The sequence below is a fragment of the Hemicordylus capensis genome, chromosome 1 (assembly GCF_027244095.1).
Source record: "Hemicordylus capensis ecotype Gifberg chromosome 1, rHemCap1.1.pri, whole genome shotgun sequence".
NCBI lineage: Eukaryota > Metazoa > Chordata > Lepidosauria > Squamata > Cordylidae > Hemicordylus > Hemicordylus capensis.
Genome location: NC_069657.1, coordinates 330769303 through 330782748, shown reverse-complemented (window position 1 = coordinate 330782748; position 13446 = coordinate 330769303). Strand labels below are relative to the sequence as shown.

Genomic DNA, 13446 nt, shown 5'->3' with positions numbered 1-13446 from the left:
AATGGAATGGTTTTTCCCTTGACCTCTGTATTTTAAAAAAAGCTTGTAGCTGGCTACAGAGACCCATGACAGCCTTGCTCAAGACCCCAAACTTTTATGATTTTTTTTAAAATAGTAAAGGTTTAAAAGAATGCAGGGTAACCAACACACATGCACACATACTTGCCCATTCTCTACCTGCGCACTTGAATAGGAAGGAGGAGGCAAAGGGCCCGCCTCCTGTGCAGTCCCATTGGCTAAAAATGGACCTGAAGGATGGCAGGGAGAGCATGCAGTACGAGCAGTACCTGCTTGGAAAAAAACTAAGAAGCATAGCCAAACTTTATAAGATATAGGAATATGAATGGTTTACTCCAAATTATGCTTGAAAACTTTTATTTCTGCTTATTTCCTCTTTGACTTCCCTCGCCTTGGTCCTCTGATGTTGAACCATTTCCACCAGCAATAAAGCTGGCAGTCTGGAAAGGCTCCTGGGTAAGGCAAGCACTTGCCTCTGTACTGGGTGATGGCAGCAAGAACAGCTACATCTTTATATTGTTGCCACCACCTCCTGCCAACAGGGGCACCATTAGACACAGACCTGGGAGCCCAGGTCCATATGCCTACTCTCCTAGAGGGCCCTATGATGTCCCCCAAGGGAAAAGAGGGCCCCCTTTATATTTCTGAAATAGCTTGGCCTAGAGTTCTGGAATTCAGCAAAGATGTAGGACGGTTAGCAGGACCTTGTGTATTGATCTTGAAGGAGATTGGTCAATCTGATTTTTAATGACTTTTTTAAAAAAATAAAAAACTTCAACAGAGTCCTACAGTGGTTTGTTTCATGGTAAAAAATTATGAAAACTTCTAGAACTGAATCCGCCCCCACAGACCATCATTCCACTCCCTCGTGAAGTATTCTGCCCTTTGCCTTCATTAAAAAAAGAAAGCAACATAACCTCCCCATTTTGCCCAGAATGCTTGGGCTTAGAGTTCTGAAATTGTGCACATGTAGCCCATGATGGCAGGACTCCGTTCATTTTTATTTCAAGGAAATTGGTCAATCCTGTGATTTTTAATGATTCTTTTCCCTACTGTAGTAAAGCTACCAGAAAGAGTTCTCTCTATCCATACAGTACTTCACACCTAGTGAAACTGGAACTCTTACATCTAAATAAACAATTTATTATACAAATGTGCTGTGCTCATCTTGGTTTGTGATCCAAAAGGTCTTCATGAGAACTGTGAAGCAAGGACATGCATTGTAGTTTTAATGTATTTTCCTTATGAATGCACAGTATGTCCAAGTTGGTTTTGTGTTTGAACTGTGGAGCAAGGGACATATGTTGCATCCCAGTCAGTTTGTGAATAGTCAAGAACCTATGAATCCATTGGGGCTTGTGTAGGCATTTTTTGCTTTGTTTTGGTTTTTTTGCAAATGCACTCTGGCCCAGATCTGTGCGTCTGTGGTGAATGTATGGATCCTTTGGGGGTTGCACTCTGGCCCAGACCTGTGAGTTTGTGATAAAATGTGTGTGTATTCGGAGAGGATGCTTATTTTGCTGGTGACCCCCCATAAGCTCATTAGGTCAAGGGTCCAAAATTACCTAGCTGTACCTCTGCCTGCCAAGTAATGCTAAGCAGCTGCAGTAGCATCTGATTTACAGTATCGGCACAGAGAATTGCCAGCACTCATGATGCTGTTATCTCTACTCCCCCGTTAATTATGTAGCACTAATCATTTAGTATTATTCAGTGAATGGAAAAGGTGTGTGTTTGGGGGGTGGGGTGTATGTATGCAGAGCTTGCTGCTGCAGTGGAATAGGTATGGCAGCTGCCACCTCCCCATAACATCTATTATTTGACAAATTTCTGAAGCTGCCCTTCAGAAAATGTTCACAGAGCAGCATACAATACAGCATAAAACAAGGACTTATAAGTAGAATTAATGGAGCATTAGGGCCTATTTTCTGCTTCTTTGAACATTATTAGTGTTACCTAGGGCTGTGAATTTGATTTGTATCGGTTTGCTCACGTGTTACAAAGGGGTATTGCCTAATTTGAGTGGCTGTTATCATGAGCCGACATGGTAGATTGGCAAAAACAAACAAAAACCATTGGCGTCCCCTAGTACCCCTTCCCATGTGCTCTGAATTCGGTTTGTATCCAACTGTCAGATTTTACAATAGTATTGTAAAAGTGGCTGCCATCTTGAACCAACATAGCAGATTGACCAAAAATAAAAACCCGATCAGAGTCCCCTAGTACCCCTTTTTATGGGCCTTGAATTTTGTATTCAAGGCACATGGAATTTATATTGGTCTGTAAACACAAAGGTTGTTGTCTTCTCAAGGGAAGAACCAAACTCTCTCATAAGAAGGTTCTCTCTCCCTCCTAAGGCTCTTTGATGTCTCCCCTGCCGGCCTTGCTGCTCATGGTAGGCCTGGGGGGAAATATCCCACCACCCAGAGAGAGCCTCTAGTGGAAAGCATGGCTTCTTGTATTCCCTCCCCCCCCTCCCGCCGGCTGTCCATTGTTGAACAATTTAGTAGGGCTGTGCACATCATTTAAATCAGAGCTCCAACGTTGGAGCTCCGTTCCTCTGCCCTAGGGGGCATTAGGGGGGTAGTGAGCTGGTGGTGGGGGCCCTTTAATGGGCCTCCCGACACTGGTGCGGGGGTGGCTGGGTGACGCAGTGATTGTCAGGATCTTGGTGGGTGGGCAGGGAGTGATGTGAGGCAGCCTGGGAAGCCCGTGTAGCTGCTTGGAGGATGTGTGGGCTTCTGGGTATTGTAGTCCCACTTAGACAGTGCAGAGTGGGACTACAATCCCCAGAAGCCCACACGACCTCTCAGTAGCCACACGTCACTCCCCCCCCCCCCCAAGCTCTTGACGATCACTGCACTGCCCCTGTGTCAGGCCCAACCCGCCACCAGTGCATTACCTTGGGACACTTGCACAACTTAACTTGTACAAGTTAAGGAGACAGTGTGCCATCTTACTCTTTCCTGGGGCAACCAGCCATGTTTCTGTTGCTATCTCTGCTGCATGCCATTCCGCAGCACTTCAGTGTGGGAAGACAGACCGGAAGGCTGGGAGAAGTACTTGTGCAGGATAAAACAGTCCTCTACAAAAGCCCTACAACCTAGAATCAACGTTGTCTGCTATTTCACCTCCATTTTTACACTTCAATCTTATTGCAGCTGCTTTTCTTTTTTTTAACTGTTCTTCTGAAATGTCCTGTGTTTTAAACAGCAATCATTTTTGTTTTAAACAAACATTAAATCAAAACACATTTGCTATTTCAGGTTCATGTATCATGAATTCTGAAACAGTAGTAGTGCTATGCATGAAACTTGAACTGGAGTAGAGGTCATCCATTTGACATGCTTTGCAATAATTCATAAAATGGGGATATGCCCAAACTGGCTTGGGCAGAGCGGGGATTGGTTCCTTTAAAAAGCAGGTGTTGCTGACCAAGCAAATGGCTGCTGTGCATGCATAGGAAGCAGCACACAACCCTTTGGAAAGTGGTTGCCACACCCAGAGGATTGGTGGGGCGGTGGCGGAGGAGCAGGTAAGGACCTGCTTTTTAAAAGGAACCGATCCCCGCCCCGCCGAACCGGTTCAGATGCAGGTGCCCGAACAGTTTCGGCACTCCCCTAAGGCCGGTTTGGTCGCATCAAGATTTCATACATTGATACACAATTTATATGATGTTGTTTTTCACAATTTATATGTCATTTATTCACCAATAAAAATCAAGGTTTGTTTTTGCTTGTTTACCCAGTACAAAATAAAAACTATCCAAGACTTGGTGAGTTTAAAAGCATCAGATCGCCACAATCTATTGCACTTCCTTGAAGATGAAAAATATGAAGATGTTATGGCTGTCCTTGGCAGTTTCCCACACATAACCATGGATATAAAACCCCAGGGTAAGTGGTGGTGCAGTTAAGTGTCTGCTCAATTGGTTATTAATGTTTCATCTTTGGAGCTCTCAAGTTTTCCTGGATTGCACAGTCTTGCATCTCAAGATTTAGAGTTTGAGAAAGTAGCATCCAGCCACCATTAATTTCTTAGGAGGATCTGGTGTTTGATGTAATCTAAACTATGAAATGCTAACTCTAGGGAGGTCCGTAATTCTCCTCATGCTGGAGACCCCAGATTCAGTCCCTACCATCTCCAGTTAAAAGGATCTTGGCTAGCTAGAATAGGATAGAGTTCTGCCTGAGCTGTTGCCGGAGTGAATGGGAAATAGTTCAGAGAACTTTTGAAAAGGGAATAGTACATGTGAAAATTTACCATTTTGAGCAGCTTTGATTCTCCACCCCCCACCCCCCTTATATAAAACCTCTATGTTTGAAACTTACTGAGAGTTGGTTGCGGAAAGCTGATAAACTTGCAACATAACTTTATGATGCATTTGTCTTTGGATCATAGCCATGCATTCTTAGCTGTGAAGCTCATATTCCCAGTCATTTCCTGTGTTTTTCTTTTAAATGGGGGTATAAGAGTATTTGCAAATGTCTTGTCCAAACCCTTATTATGAAGCTAGAATATTTTAAGAAGACACGAGCCCTTTTAGTCTTGCACTTGGTTTCCCATTTCTCTCTCTCCCTCATTTGGAGGTGATACCTTTTCAGAAGTATGCCCAGAATGACTACTGACTGCCTTGTAAATCTCATTGCTAATTATGCTGAAGGGTTGGATTGGGGCTTAGACTTGGGTCTATCAACCTTTAACTTGCTACTAATATGTCGCTTGCTACTTTTGCCTTGAGTGGCAGAGGGATTTCTGTTGCATTCATTATGAACAACATTCAATACTGCATATGTTTGGCATATGCTGTGTTTGATTCTGGGAATCTTAGAATGTCTGCATCCTACTATGATCTGTGCATTGTGAAACTTGCTTGGTTTTTGTCACTGGGTGACCTTGGGCCAGTCACCCTCTCTCCAACTAACCTACCTCACAGGGTTATTGTGAAGGGAAACTGGGGATCATGGATGCTATTCTGAGTTCCTTGGAAGGACAGGATAAAAATTAATATATAAATATGTATGATGGGAGTTTTGTATTGCTGCTAATGCTTTACACTGTGGCTCCCAATGTCTGTTGTTGGATGCATCCACCAGTGATTATTTATATGCCTTGGGGTGCCTGACCTTGAATTTCCTTACCTGTTAAAGGAGGTGAAATAACCTTAATTTCTTGTGCCATGTTGGAAGATTGAGGAACTACCTATACTACCATGTCCACCTTGTCATTCTGACTTGAAAAAAATCATTGCTTTTGATACCTTTGTCAGTTTTTGGAAGATAATTCCTGTAGTAGCTCTAGCTTTAAGTTTTACTGTAAGTTTCTGCAATAGGTTTTCCAGTAAATTCTTTATCACTAGCTTAACCTGCGCAGAACATCTGCGCGCTAGTATTTGATTGCTCTCCTCACCGCCACCACAGCCCCCTACCTCACAGATCTCTCCACCCTCACCTGAGCTGCACTCCTCCATCCTGTTGCTTCCATCCCCCTCACCCCTCTTGATCACTCCTCCATCCCTTTACTCCATCCCCCTCACCTCTCTTGGTCATGGCTGCAGCACTGCTGGCGCCTATTGGCCAAGCTGCAGCCTCTTATCCCCAGAGACCTCCGAGCCCCGCTCCGCTCCTGCTCTTGCTCCTCCCCCCCGTGAAGTCTTGTGAGAGCTGCCATGTATGGGACTAGCCATGGGTATGCTTTAGAGAATTAAATATATAGATAATGAATAGACTGGGGTAGTTAGTTAACCAGGTGTTCTTGCACATATTTTCATATTTTTCTGTTAAGATGTTTTCAGCAACATTACTCTCATATACTCTACATTTAGTAGAAAGAGACCTACATAATTGAGAAAGCAGTATAACAGTGAAATATTCCCCCCGCCCTTCACTTTTTATCTCAGTTCTGGATGATGAAGACAGCAACAACATCACAGTAGGATCTCTGGTCACAGTTTTGGTCACCCTAACCAGACAGACGATGGCAGTGAGTATTCATGGTGCTTAATCCTTATTTCCTGTTTTAAAAACTGGCTGATATGATGGGCAGTGATCTGTCAATGCTGTCAGAGCTGCCTCGAGGCAGGGAGCCTTCAGAGTAGTTCCAATGCAGGCTTGATGGGCAGGCAGCACATGGGGAGGGAGATTGGGAAGCGGTTTTCACTTCTCTCCCCTCTCTGCAAAAGCGCTAGAAGTTGCCTGAAATGCGTCCCTGATGGCTGTGCAATGAAAACTGATTTCCTGCCTCACTTACTGCTTTCTGAGCCTTTCAGAAATATTGCGAGGTCTGGAAGATTATCACCTTTTGCTGAAAAGTGGGAGAATCTCCCTGATCTCACATTGTGTCCTGGTGTTTCAAATGTAGTGAGGCATAGTACTGCTTTCTAAGCCTCCTTAAAGCTGAGCACAAGAAGGAAAAGTCCCTGCATGCTGCCTTGAATGTGTTCAGTGCACCAACAAAGCTTAACATGGCAATGCAATCAAGAGCCTCCCCTACCTTTGGGGTAGACTAGAGTCAGTGGCAAGCACAAACTTTTGTCTGACTACCAAACGCAGTCAAAACTTGTGGGCACCTGCTTTTTGTACCCTTCCTTATAGCTTACTAGATGAGTTAATCACAATCTCCAGTATAAGCTGAGGCCTTTTGTGTGTGTCAGATGAGTATTACTTTAGTTGAAGCCTGAATGAATGAATGGAGTGGTGGTGCTATGCACAAATTTAGTTCCTAATAAAACAGACCCAAACCAGGATTAAATCAGGATTACATGTGGTGTTCCACATGTATATAGAATTGTTCGTTCTCAGTTGCTGAGGCCAGGGACATCTCATGGGTTATCCTTTCTCAGGAGCTCCAGGCAGGACAGAAAGCAAATCGTTCAAAAACTAAGCCACGCCCACTAAAGCCTGAGGGGGATAACCCTGCCCCAGTTCTTTCTGTCCTCAGCAAGCTCCAAGGCAGTGTTTTTCTAGCTCTCTCTATTTTCTGCTGATACTGCTTCTCTAATTGACTTCCTAACTACAGTATTCCGTACTCCAAATCCTTTTTTCTGTCCCTGATCCTTATTACTTGCTATTACCAGAAAAGAAAAGAAAAACAAGAAAAACACCCTTCTTTCGTCTGTTTACCTTCCCCCTCCCATTTCTCTCCCCCTCATCTCCTCTTTCCTCTCTGTTGTTTGGAGCCAGGCAGAGAGGTACAGAACAATTTCTCCAACAAGGGGAAGAGATCGAGTGTTTTCAGCCTGGGAGGCTTCAGGGCCATTTGTAGGCCCCATTCACGCAGGCTGCTGCAAGCTCTGCATAGCAAGGCCGCTTTTCCGACCTCCCAAATACCGCCTGAAAAATTCGGTAGCAGTGAGTTGATGGTCCGTGATTGGCCATCTCTCGTCTATTGGCCACGGAGTCCCTGCTGGAAGGGCTTAATTTTCCCGCGTCGGTAATGGCCACACTTGAGCCGCCCGTCCTGATTGTCAAAGGGGCAGCGTCGAGTCTTCCACCCTCGGGCCGCGAGACTCGCACTACACACCATGCTGCTTCAAGCAGCTTCAAGTGGCTGTGAAGAGTGCTTTCAGAGGCTCCCTATTCCCAACACCCCACCAACCTCTGAAGAGATTAGGTGGATTGGTGAGCTGGCTAGCAACCTGACCGGCAGGGCAGCAAGGTCATCACAGTCATCTTCTGTTCCTAAGATGGCGACGGTTGCGAAGAATCCCTCCATTTTACCTAAAGGGAGACAGTCTCTAAAAGGGCGGGAAAAGACTAAGACTGTGATTATGGTGTTTGGCTAGCAGGGGGAGTCTGCTGCAGAGACTGGGCCTAAAGAATCCAGTTCTAACCCTGCTGTTTTACCTAAGTCTGTGCCACCTGAGTGGCAAGCATGGTTTCGCAATGCAATCATTGACACCATTTACCAGGTTAGGCCCCCTAAGAGGAGTAAGAGATCCAAAAAGAGGAGAAGGCATAGGTCACCCAGTGTGAGCTCCTCATCTAGCGAGTCTGTCAGTCTTTCTCCCAAGAAGGCCAAAAGCAAGCGTAAGCATAGTGAGCCGGGCAAGTTGGCTGGCAAGGTGGCACGGGACCATTCCTCTGATGCTTCCGATCAGACTCTGGGGGCCCTAGGGGTTTACTTGTACCTTGGAAAAATGTCACTGCAAACTCAGAGAGGCCTAATCTGCCTTCTGACCCTGAAGACCCAATTAATGCAGCGGGAGGTTTTGATCTGGACCCAGAGACTCCGTTAGACAAGGATGACGGGGAATGGTCTGGAGGGGATGACACTGATGATGCCTCGGTGTCACAGTGCCTCTTTGTGGCAGAGGGCTTCAGCCCACTGATGTCCAGAATTATTAATACAATTGGATTGAAATCAGAGGCTGGGCAGAGTTCTGAATCTTCCGCCAAAGTGGACTTGGTCTTTTCTAGAGCACGCCCCAAGGACATGCTGATGCCCATGCCATTGTTGTGTTTGGATGTAGTCAAACAGGAATGATTGACACCAGCTTCCAACTGCAAGGCTATGTCCACAGCTGACAAATTTTATTCTTTTCAGCAAACCACTACAGATATGTTGAGGACACCAAATGTGGATGCCCAGATTTTGCAATTGGTGTAGGATTCCCTGGTATCTCGAGAGGGTGAGGTTTCTCTAAAAGACATAGCTGACAAGAAGGCCAAGCTGTCATTTAATCATGTCATGAGAACGCGTCCCTGGTGATGCATGCAACAGCAGCAGCATCCATGGCAGCCTGCGCCTCCTTATTGTGGGTGGTCAGTCTTCTGAGTGATCCTCCAGGGGACCCAGTTATGATGATGCAGCAACTATTAAAGATCCAGAAAGCGCAGGTCTTTATGGCCGATGCCACTCTTGATACAATTAGATTCTCAGCGCAAGTGGTGGCTTCGTCAGTTGTTGGCAGACGCCACTTGTGGCTCAAAATTGGACAGTTGATTCTACCTCTAGGCTTAACCTCGCCACTGTCCCTTACGACGGCAAGAAGCCTTTTGGTGACTGCCCTACAAGACATTCTTGTAAAGTTGTCTGATAAGTGAAAGACAATGCCTTCAACCAATAAAAAGACTGATAAACAGCCTTTCAAAAGGCCCTTCCAATACAATCGGTCCTTTCATAGCTTCCAGCCCTTCCGGGGCTGGGACAGAGATACAAAATTCCAGATTCCAAGAGGGGATCTTGGAATTGTCAGAGAGCGCCCTTTAGAGGGCTCGGTACCTACAAACAGCAAGCTGCTCAGTCAAACCAGCAAAAGCCACAACAGTGACTTGAAGCATGTCAGGCTTGGGGGGCGTTTGTCTCACCTCACCCCAGCCTGGGAAGAGTCAACTTCAGACAACTGGGTTCTGCAGCTGATCCATCACGGCTGCAGGATAGAGTTTCACTCCTCTTCCCCCTGCCGCTTTATCCCCACTCCAAGGTCAAAAGCATTCTCAAAGCATTCGCCGATGGTCCAGGCGATCTAACACCTCCTGGACATCGGGGCAGTGGAGCCAGTGCCTCTGGCACAGGAAGGAGAAGGAGTTTAAAAAAACAAAACAAAACAAACAAACACCACCTCTATCCTGTTTACTGTCCCAAAGAGGGACGGCTCAAGGAGAGCTGTTTTAGACTTAAATTTTTTTAACAGATGGGTCCGCAGAACTCCTTTCCAGATGGAAACTCTAAGAGCAGTTTCAGAGGCACTCTTTCATCTGGATGTGCTGGCATCCATAGATTTAAGGGAGGCCTACCTGCAGCTTCCTATACACCTGGAAAGCAGGCAGTATCTTCGGTTTAAATATGCTGGAAGGCATTTTCAATACAGCAGCCCCTCACATCTTCACAAAGTTGTTGGCGCCACTGGTGGCGCAACTCCGTCAGAAAGGGATTTGTCTGTTTGCATATATAGGCAATTTGTTGCTGCAAACGAGATCTCTCCCAGAGGCAGAACAGGACTTGACCATTACTATTGCAACACCCGAGAACCATGGTTTCATCATAAATGGAGAAAAGAGTCAATTGACGCCATGCCACAGGCTGCGCCATTTGGGGGTAATCATAGTTACCTTAGTGGACCACCTCTTGCTTCTACCGGACAGGTTACAGACTATCCAGACAGAAGTTCACCTGGTCCTAGCGAGTCCAAGAGTTCCTCTAGCTTCCTTGTCAAGACTGCTGAGCTTGATGGTGGCCGCACCAGACTCAGTTCCGTGGGCTTGACTTCATCTGCGCGACCTCCAATGGTTTCTCCTACCCCACTAGAAGGAAGTTGCCACCAGACCTGCATCATTCTCTCCGCTGGTGGATCGACTCCAACAACCTGAATTGGGGAAAGACCTTCTTGGACCCACAGAGGTTCATCATAACAACAGATGCAAGCGACAGGGGCTGTGGGGAGCCCACTGCCTCAACCAGTTGGTGCAGGGGCTATGGAACAAGGAGGAGCGTTCTCACAACATAAATTGGAGGGAACTCCACGCAATTCACCTAGCGCTACTAGCATTCCAGGAGATCATCCGAGGCACAGACGTATTAGTAAAGACCGACAATACGACAGCAAAGGTGAATGTAAATAAGCAGTGGGGGACCAGGTCCAGGTCACTTCACCAGGAGGCTGTCCTGAGCAGAGAGCAACATTCCTTCCCTGTTGGCACACCACGTCAAGGGAGAGCTGAACCTGGTTGCAGACTGGTTAAGCTGGGCTGACATCCAACCGGGGGAGTGGGCTCTAAATCCATCAGTTTCCACCCAGATAACAGAGAAGATGGGCATGCCCGAGGTAGACCTCGTCACAACTCCAAAGAATGCGCAGTTACCAGCATTTATGACTAGATTTCCATGCAGGGAGGTGATGGCAGTGGATGCCCTATTCAGTCCATGGCCAGACGCTCTCCTTTATGCGTATCCTCCGACACCTCTGTTGGCCAGAGTCCTGCAATGGGTGCGTCTTCGAGCAAGAGTACTCTTAGTGGCACCATTCTGGCCCAGGAGACCCTGGTTTCCAGAGCTCCTCCATCTGGCAGTGGAGCCACCTTGGGAGTTGCCTCAGGCCCTGGACCTGCTCCATCAGGGTCCAGTTTTACACCTGGATCCATGTTGGTTTTGGCTCACCATTTGGAAACTGAGCAGCAAGTCCTAAGCCAACATGGCTACTCGGAGGGAGTTCTCAGCACTATGCTGGTGTCACGAAGTCCATCAACAGAGAGAATTTATCAATATACATGGCGAGCACTCCTTCGCTGGATGTCACGCAACTCCGTTCTGAAGGGCACAGCTAAATTGTCATCTCCTGCTCTTCTTACAAGAAAGGTTCAAGAAGGGGCTATGTCCGAATACCCTGAAACGGCAGGCATCGTCATTGGTGGAGTTGCTCTCAGCAGAACAGGACAAGACATCTCAGTCACATCCTCACCTGCGTAGGTTCTTATGAGGCGCCTTGCTGATGTCACCTCCAACAGTCCACAGTTTCCCCTCTTGGGAACTACATACTATCCTCAAGGCATTGCAAGCTCACCCTTTTGAACCTTTGGCAGCTATTCCGATCAGGGTCTTATTGTTTAAATTGGCCTTTTTGGTGGCCATCACTTCTGCAAGGCTCATCTCAGAGCTGCAGGCGCTGTCTGTAAAACAAGTCATATTGTATATTTCAGAAAGAGGCCTTCAGGCTCATTCCAGACCTCTTCATGAGGCCAAAGGTGGCATCCCCCTTCCACCCATCGCAAGATGTGTTACTACCTTCATTCTGCCCCAAACCCGTCCATCCTATGGAGCGGAAATGGCATAAGTTGGACGTTAAGCGGTGTCTTAAGGTCTATATTAGACGCTCAGCCTCATTCAGATTGTCAGACGCTCTGTATTGTTCAACCCGCGTTCCATGGGGGTCCCAGTATCATCGGCCACTATTGCAATGTGGATTATAGTGTGTATGTATATCGATGGCCTACGAGGTTCAGAAGTTGAGGCTGCCAATGCATCTCTCTGCACATTCTTCTAGAGCAGCAGCAATGTCAGTGGCATTTTCCACTAATGCACTGGTTGAAGAGATCTGCAAGGCAGCCACCTGGGCGTTGCCTTCCACTTTCACCAAACATTACAAGATTGATGATTTCACATCTGCCCGGGCAACCTTTGGCAGACGGGTCTTGCAACAAGTTCTTCCTCGCTAGTAGACCAGAGTGCTCCCACCCAAGTTGGACAGCTGTGGTATGTCCCATGAGATGTCCCTGGCCTCAGCAACCAAGAACGGAGCATTGGTTTCACTTACCGTGAAGGCTTCTTCTGGTTACTGGGGCCAGGGACATCTCGGCCCGCCCAGTTGTGGTTTTGCGCTCTGGTCTACTTCTGTTGAAACAGTGGAGACTGACATTTAGTTCTACAGTTTTTTGGTGCTTTTTTTCCAAATTCAATTTTTATTAATTTTAACAATAGTAATATTGTCATTCATTACAAATACACACAAAAAGGTGGACTTCCCGCACACATCTCTTCGTGAATCATCAACTATAAAGTTTACCCTTGCTATAATGATAATTCAAAGCATAAATTTAAACCCTTACAAACATAGCTAATCTACCCAACCTGCAGTTTTTTGCTAAATTTCAAACCCTGCTGTAAAGTCCATAGTAGGAAAGTAGTTCTTTAGATACAACAAGAATGGTTTCCAATCTTCTTTAAAACATTCCAAGCTTTGGTCTCTTATTAGTGTTGTAAGTTTTGCCATCTCCGCATATTCCAAAATTTTTATCAGCCAGTCTTCTTTTGAAGGCAGTTCATTACCCTTCCATTTCTGTGCATATATAATTCTGGCCGCCGTAGAAGCATACATAAAAAATGTTAAATTAGTTGTAGAGATTACACCTTGTGTTATTCCCAGCAGGAAAGATTCTGGCTTCTTAGGAAATGTCATTTTAAATATTTTCTTTAACTCATTATATATCATGTCCCAATAGGCTTTAGCCTTCCCACAGGTCCACCACATATGAAAAAAGGTGCCTTCAGAATGTCCACACTTCCAACATTTGTTTGAAACATTTTTATACATTAATGCCAACATTTAGTTCTACAGTTGGTTGCTACACTGTTATTCTGGAATGTTTGAACCTGTTTATTCTGACCTGCTGTTTCTACTGTTTTGTATTGCTTTTGTCCTCTTATGTCTCGGCCTGAAAGAACTGGGGCGGGGTTATCCCCCTCAGGCTTTAGTGGGCGTGGCTTAGTTTTTGAACTATTTACTTTCTGTCCTGCCTGGAACTCCTCAGAGAGGATAACCCTTGAGATGTCCCTGGCCCCAGCAACCAGAAGAAGCCTTCACAGTAAGTGAAACCAATGCTCCGTTCTAGTGTGATTAATGCCTGCTCCTTTCTGATTCCATATAACCAGTATACTATGTAAAGCTTTGTTTATAAAATATATATTTGAAGTGCTACTCTGACATTGGCATGT

At 45.9% G+C, this 13446-nt stretch overlaps 1 protein-coding gene across 1 annotated transcript in view; it reads left to right on the top strand.

Annotated features, from left to right (window-relative positions):
- SEC63 (SEC63 homolog, protein translocation regulator) overlaps positions 1 to 13446 on the top strand; it is an 81761-nt gene that overhangs the window by 53582 nt on the left and 14733 nt on the right. Inside the window, exons 13-14 of the mRNA XM_053292487.1 lie at positions 3767 to 3914; positions 5918 to 6000. Coding sequence (XP_053148462.1) covers positions 3767 to 3914; positions 5918 to 6000 — 231 coding nt within the window. The remainder of the gene's footprint in view (positions 1 to 3766; positions 3915 to 5917; positions 6001 to 13446) is intronic.